The sequence below is a fragment of the Parasteatoda tepidariorum genome, chromosome 8 (genome assembly GCF_043381705.1).
Source record: "Parasteatoda tepidariorum isolate YZ-2023 chromosome 8, CAS_Ptep_4.0, whole genome shotgun sequence".
NCBI classification, from domain to species: Eukaryota; Metazoa; Arthropoda; class Arachnida; order Araneae; family Theridiidae; genus Parasteatoda; species Parasteatoda tepidariorum.
The window spans coordinates 1,744,002-1,752,029 of NC_092211.1; the positions used below are offsets into that span (position 1 = coordinate 1,744,002).

General features: G+C 31.1%; 1 protein-coding gene across 2 annotated transcripts in view; it reads right to left on the reverse strand.

The window, feature by feature from the left end:
• LOC107436596 (uncharacterized) overlaps nt 1-8,028 on the reverse strand; it is a 100,176-nt gene that overhangs the window by 15,182 nt on the left and 76,966 nt on the right. For both annotated transcript variants that reach the window (XM_071184100.1, XM_071184101.1), the window contains one exon: nt 3,298-3,409. In XM_071184100.1, the coding sequence (XP_071040201.1) occupies nt 3,298-3,409 (112 nt within the window). The remainder of the gene's footprint in view (nt 1-3,297; nt 3,410-8,028) is intronic.

The following is an 8,028-nucleotide window of genomic DNA, read 5'->3' on the forward strand; positions in this document are numbered from 1 at the left end:
AATAGTTAGCACTAATTAAATCCTTAACCTTGATACCGCTATCATTAAATAAATGGAATAAGCTTAGATAAATAATAAAATTAATTGTTTTCTCGTTTTAATTTTCAAGGAAATATGATTCGATCAAACAGATTTCATTCTGGAAATAGCGAAATTATTGAGTAGGTCCCTTGGAGCAATATCATTCTTATCCTCTTTTGACGAAATATAGAAAAAATTGGTTTTCACAATTTCTGAAAAAAGTATGTTAGCCTTCTTGTCACGTTTTTTTAATTTTAATTTTTTTTCATTTTTAATCAAAATAAGATCGGAAATTACGTATTTTTTATTGCATTTTTCTTAAAAAATCAGATGGTTTCAAAATTGGAACGGCTTCGGAATATTCTTACAAATTTCAATTTTTATTATTTCCTGCTTAACAAAATAAGGCATTTCTCCTGATCACAAATTATACTACAATAATATCTTGGGAATCGTGCTAAAGAAAAAAATTAAACGAAATAGTTTAGCATATTATCTGGAAAAAAATCTACATGTAATCATAAAGAAAGAGTGAAAGATGTAATGAAATAGTTATTGAATCACGCGTGGTCTGATAATTAAAAATTTAATTTCGCAACTAAGATGTTAGAACGACATTTAAGATACTGAGATATTTTAAGACGCTTAAAAATTTTGGCTACGTATTCGACAGTTTTTTATGTCAGGTATCTTTAGACTCCTTGTAGTGACTTCTAAAGCATGAACACTATTTTAGATAATCTATGTTGAAGTCACAAGAAACAAAACAAAAAAAAGACTATCAATGATTCATGTTCCTTTTTCGAAAAAATAGTATGCTTAGCAAATAATCAGCTGTTTTGTATTAAATAATTGTAAACAGTGGAATGTTTTTTATTTCTTAACAAGATTTTATTCTTAGCTAGCAGACAGTAATTCTTTTTAAAAAAGCTTGACTATGATTTAAAATAACTTCACTTTAAAGAAAACTTAAATTAAAGTACTAAAAAATTGATTAGTATATTAATGAAGAAATAATAAACGTAGTAGGGTAAAGAATAAGATTTTTAAGAACGTTAAAATTTAATTAAATAGTTGGTAAAATAGTTCTGCGAAACACTTCCGGACAGGTGATTAAAAAATTACTTCTAACATTAAGACGATAGATAAGATGTTGAGAAATTTGCGATGATGTGAGGTATGATTAAATATGTTTACTACGTATTTTTACTAATATTTATAAAAAATGTATTCAAGAAATTGATAAATATTTTATTCCAAATCTATTCATACGTATGTTCACTATTGAAATTGTATTTGTTATTGAGAAGTAAAATCTAAAAACTAAAAAATAATCACATTAAATAAGCACAATCTGGTGTATAATCATATTCTATCAGAAGCATGGTTTTATAAAACTCGACATTCGTTGAATAAAATGCTTTTTATTCAATAGGATGTTTTATTCAAATTTCTTTGCTAAATTGCAAATAGAATTTTAGACTATTAAAAAAAGAAACATTGTATTTTATAGTTTTAAAAAAATAAAAATAAAAAGATTTGCAAACGATTAATAGCGAAAAAAAAAATGAATGAAATTTTCGCTACGCGCGCTAAGTTAAGTTCCTCGTAAGTTTATCATATTTTAATATTTATCGCCCCACTTAATCATTTCTTCATTGTCGCCAAATTATTTTTTTTAAATAAGTAATTTTAATTTTTCTCATCTTCTAATAAATAAAAACAGTTGAAACTTTAGATTTTTCAATTGAAAAATATGTTGATTAAAATAGTATATAAAAAAATTCATACCTTATAATTCAACTTTTTTTCATCCTCACTTTAATTAAATAATAAAAAATAATAAATAATTATTAAAAATTATTTTTTTCATGAAATTATCTTTGGGTAAATGAGTTTTATGAGTGGGTGCAATTTTTTTTTAATTGCTTCATTAGTTTTGAAAATATGACTGAAAACGCAAAAAGCGAAATTAACATTAAGGGGTACGAACTTTGAATCGCTCTCCTGACCAAACTATGGGGACCACATTTCCCAGATTGCGGCTACCCCCTATATTTTGAAGATAAGAAATCCAAATATGTAAAAAAAAATGCATGTTTATTCAGAGAAAGTACGTTTTTGTGTCTGATTTCGTAACTTAATTAATAGTTAGCACTAATTAATTAGCCTATTTGAGGTTACCCCCAGGAACCATTAAGATTGATTTTTAGTTCGTGAAAATCCGATCATTAGAACGAAAGTTATTCAGGGTGATATCTTTTTTTTTTGCGGACTGTACTGCTATCTGCTGATAATAGAGAGGACCTCCGACAGAAATAAGGTGAAAAAAGTATTTTTTTGTTCCTAATTTAAAAGTATTTACCTGTAGTATTAGGTGGACTGGAAAGTAATGAAATTTTGGTGCATTTGATATTTCTTTTCAAAATTTTATTTTTTATCAATAATGTATTCACCCTCGGTGTCGGATTGAAAATGAATAGAAATGGTTTCAGAAAAATAATGATTTGGTTTTTAAGACAAACGAATATTTAATGAGGCGAAACGTCATTACTGTCCGGTTCATCTAATATTTTATTTTCTTACGCCATTGATATGCTTTTAATTTTTATTGTATTTTGATTGGATTGAAACTAAAATAATGATTTTTTCTTTATTATAACGCAATTCTATAAAACTACCATATTGCGCAACATTTTTCGGTAAATGTATTTGAATCGGTATCTTAATATGTTAAATGTTTCAGAATTTGTATTTCTTATATAAATTACATTAATATGCTATTATAAATTACCGCCAAAAAGATTCGTTAAATGATTTAGAACTTAGATCAGTTTCATGAACAATGTGAGCTTTGTTTATTATATGAACTTGTTTGATAAGCAAATATATTAAATAACTGTAGTGTACTCACCAAATTTGATATGTTATACCAATAAGCTTTTAATTTAAAAAAAATATTACTGAAAAATATTTTTTTGCTGACTAATACATTTCAATAGAGTTCGAAAGAAGATAAAGAAAAGACCAACTGTTACCCTGGTTATCAAGGTAACTTTGGCCACCAGGTTTTAATCTTATTTGTGGAAGAGAAAGCAACTTAAATATGTTTAATAATCAATTCAATTTTTCAATGGATACTTAAACTTGAGCAAAGTAACAAGTTAATGGTCAGAAATGGTTCCAAGTTAAAGATGCTAATTCTTAGTTATCAAAAATAAAACAATGTGCGCAAAAAATTATAAAAAATAGCTTAAATTCTAATATTTTACGTACCACTTATAGCATCAGGACAGATAATGCTTTCCATTGAGTATGGTCTCATCTTTTGATAAAGGCAACCAATGTCTTTTAAGCTAATATTTAATTGGCATTCATTATAGCATTCCTAAAACACAAAAAGCATGAATAAAATTCATTAAATTCAGAGAGAGATATTCTCTAAAAATATTTGTTTAATAAAATGATCTAAAAACTAGCTCATTAAATGTCCTAAAATTAAGGATAGATTTCATTACGTATTTCAGTTAACAATTATTAAGCATTTTCTGACGCAATCCTGTGGCATAAGAAAGTAGGCAATCCAGATCATATATTGTTAAAGAGATGGAATCTTCTAATGCGCGCATATTCTTTGATAAAAATATAGCTGAATACCCATTTTTTGTGAGGAAGGAATGAAAACAAATTAATCATACAGTACTGAACAACACTACGAGATTTTTTGAGAAAATTAAAGGCCTATAACGACACAATTATTTGCCTATTTATTTGTCGCCCTTCCCTTCCCTGTGGTTGTAACGTTTTCAAATGAAACAAAACACGTTTTTCTTTGTAGCTAATGTTATCAGAATAATAATTAACCATATTGAGAACGATACGGAACATCACGACAACTAATGTTCCATGTTTTACTGCCTCACAACAATACGGAAAACTAAATTAAATTATATTGCTAAATTATTCTACTACCGTCTAAATTTTCTCTTGATTATTCACGCCAAAAAAAAAGATGAACGATACTTTCAAAAAATATAAAATCTAATATTTTAAATCGCCAAAATCGAAGCAAAATAATATTACGGCGAAAGCTAGATAATGTTACTTTATATAGAATCTAACCTTATATAATGCAGAGATCACGAGGAACTTTTCTATTTTTCTTATATTGGAAATTTACGCAAAATAGCAATAGATTTCCCTAGTTTTCTGATGGTGGGAACAAAATAAATGCCTGGCTTTACATAACTTTAGAAATAGTACTTCGGCCTATGCTACCACGTTTACGTTAATCATCGAGATTTATCCGCGATAACTAATAAAAAATAATTTAATATGCGTGAAATAAACACTTTTTTTCCCCTTAAATCTTTTCAATAATCGTATATATATATATATAAAGAGAGTGGAATGACAACACATACCCAATCACAGAAGACTTCAGGTTAGTAACGCACAAAACAGCCAATCAAAATTGAGAACGCATGTGTGTGAAAAAGTAATAATTTTTAATAATGCCGCCTGCAGAAGTATTACAACTAAACTTACCAGCTAAATCTTGTTGTGATTTTTATTTTGTATTGAATGTGTAAAATATATTGAACAGAGTTTACTTTAAAATACTTATATCTTTCATAAGAATTTGATCACCGTGAATATCTTTGTGAATATCTATCACCGTGAACAACGATTTGAGTTAGGGGTAAAAATATACTTGTGGCTGCCCCTTGGCGAAACTGGTGACTTATGTTTGGCGCCAATCCTGTTTGCGCGGAACACCGTGGTAACAGGAATGGCTGCCAAAATATAATGATATTTCAATAAAACATTTGAAAATCTCAACAAAACATCGGCCAAAACTTTATAAAATTGCAATGAACCCGATATAAGCAAAATTAATAAACCCAATAAAATGCATTTTGAATCGAAACAAAAATTAATGGAGTAAGCATGGTAAGAAAAGAAAAAAAAACAACTCACTTCTTCGTTAAGCTTGAATATCCTCAGATTTAGAGGTGCACAGAATTCCCTAATAGCAGTTAGATACTGTCTAAATTTATTATGAATAGCTTCTGCGTACCTCCATCGCCACATAAATTCGGCGAAATACGAATCGAAAAGGGCATCTGTGGTACCGGACTGGTGATGACATTTTTTCCTAAAGTCCCTTTTTATGACTGCCCACATACCTTTGATCTTATTGACCAGAAGCAAAAGTTACCTTACCAGGCAGTATCCAACGTAGAACTAACAGACTTCTGAAATTACACATACCATTGAACATTTAAAAATAACGCTAAAATCTAAACCCATCAGAATCACGATTGGATTTCAACATCGCCCAGCTTGGCGATCAACCGCGATCGCAACTAGGCGAGAATCAAGGGGCACCCTCAAATATAGTCTACCTGAGTTAGGCTCTCCCACGCGTGCTTTGGATACGGAGATTTATCTCTGGCTAATGCTCTATAGCATAGATTCTCAACCTTTTAAACGTTACCGCCCTCCTAAGGAGTAAAAAAAAATTGCAACGCCCCCACCTCTTTTGCGAAAATCTGGTTATTTTGAGAAATGGGGTGGAGGGGGTGCTGAATTATAAGAAGCAACAGTTTTAAGCAATTTTTTACGAGTGGTGTTACCTTGAAGCCAAACAAAATTCTGTGAGATCATCACCATTTCAAAGTTTCGTTTCATTCCTTGAAAGTTCAGCCGATTCCTCCTGAATCTGAACCTGTGCTGTTTCAATATTCACAAGATTCATTACCCATTGAGGGACTTCCAGGGACAAACCATCCTTATAACGGTCGGAAAAGTCCATGTGTAAAGAAGACTCAAGGTGTTAGCAATATTCTTGTGTGTCATCAGAGGGAATTTAACTATTCTTTTTAAGATCCGATTAGATTGGAAATTGGCTAAACTCATTCCGATCAAAATTTTGTTTCCACAAAATGATTTTTTTAGAAAGGCAGAAAAAACTAATTTGTTGTGGTCAAATTGAGTTTGTACCCTTGAAGTTGTAAATTAACACCATTAAATTTTGCGAATAAATCGATCATGTATGCCACTTCTATCTTAAATTCTAGCAATTTGTCTTTCAGAACTACATTTCTGACTTCGAGGAACTCAAGTACAAAGTCGAAAAGATTCTAAAACCTATTAAGACAGGCGACTTAGGAAAACCAGCGAATCTCAGTGTGTAGTAGCAAACGATTGAATTCATTGCTTGTATTTTTTATACACAGCTTATGAATAATCAATCGTTGAGAGCATTACTGCGAATTTTGTTCACAGCAGAGCTTGACATATTACAATGACTGATGTAAACGACTACTGAAATTTTTTAAACTAAATGCTGCCATTGAATCCCTCTTCAAAAAGGCGATAAACTCACAATGTGGTGCCACCATTGCAGGAGTTTCATCAATGGCAAGAGATAATATTCGCAAGAGGAATATTCTTCTGTTTAAAATAATCTTTGATAGTATTAAAAGTCGATTCACATTTGGTTTCTACAATCAAAATTCCTGGAAAAAACCATATCTTGAATAATGTTTCTTTCTTTAACAAACCGGACGCATGCCAACAGTAAAGCCTCATTAATTGGCAAGGTTGACTCATAAACTTGAGGGGAAAATACGTTGGATATCAAAAGTTAGCATAAAGAAACTTCAATGTCTCATCCATCTCATTATTTTTTCGCTGCACTTTATCGTTGCTTAATGGGATATTTTTGATTACATTGGATGCAGCAGGATGGTGCAAAACTGTTTCCAAAATTTTCTTGACAGCCGGTAGTATCAACTCTTCGCCGATGGTATGAAAGATTCTCAGATTTAGCTATTAATTTTGATATATTATAAGAGGCTGTCAAACTATCATCGCATTTTTGTGATGAGGTTGCTAGTAAGCCTGAGACCGAAGGTGCCATCAGAGACTTGTGCTTGATGTTCGTGAAAGTGACAGATTTTTATTTGGTTTGTAGGGATGAATTTTTTGCAAATGCTCCTGCAAACGGAAGGTTTCATTGCCTCATTAGATAAAACTTTCTAACAAAGTAAACACACTCGTAGTTGAGATTTTAACGGCGATAGAACAAATCCGAACTTCAAGCACGTGACACTGTATTGACGACAATTCTTTCTGTTTATCGACATCGTTAGAGACAGCAAAATACAATCTGTGAAAGAAAATCAACTATTTTTCAAAATTAATAAATAACTTACAATAAAGAACTGATTCGCGCACGAACCTAGCCAAATAAACTGTGGAATTGAATTGAAACTGGGGGGGGGGGGAGACTAAAAGGAAGCTAACGAAAACCTTCATAACAAACATGGGTCAAACCAAACATTTATACTGAAAGCACAGGCATTTCAATTTTCGCCAAATGGCTCGTATGAGTCAGAGGCAGAAAAACTGACTTGCGCTGGCTCGAATTCGAGAATATAGATCACATAAGTTTGTTTTATTGCTGGTACAAATGTTGAATCGGATAATCTTAGTTTAATATATTGATTTAATCTTTCTTTTAACATTAGTTGTATATTAATTTTATTTATTAAATCAATAGTAATTTAATAATTTTATTTGGGAGTTTCAAAATTAAATTTGAATGACAAAACATGCTCATCACCCCCTTAACGCCCATAAAATACACAATGCCCCCCTACTGCCCAAAACAAGTTCACCGCCCCTCAGCATACTTCTACCGCCCCCGTTGAGAAACAATGCTCTATAGTGATGTGTTAAAAAATATTGCTCCCTCGCTTTATATAAGTTTTGAATACTATTTGTATTAAAATTGCTTTATGTAAGCTTATAATGATGATATTAAGGACCTCTGACATTTTACAATTCTATCATATTCTTTCTATGTGATGTTGGTGCAGAAAAATTGCCAGCTAAGCTCCAGGAAAACGACTTTGATTTTGTTCGCGATGTGAACAAAAATGTAATTGCGCAGTAATTATCGAGGGTTGCCGAGCGATAGCGAGCAGGGGGCGGAGC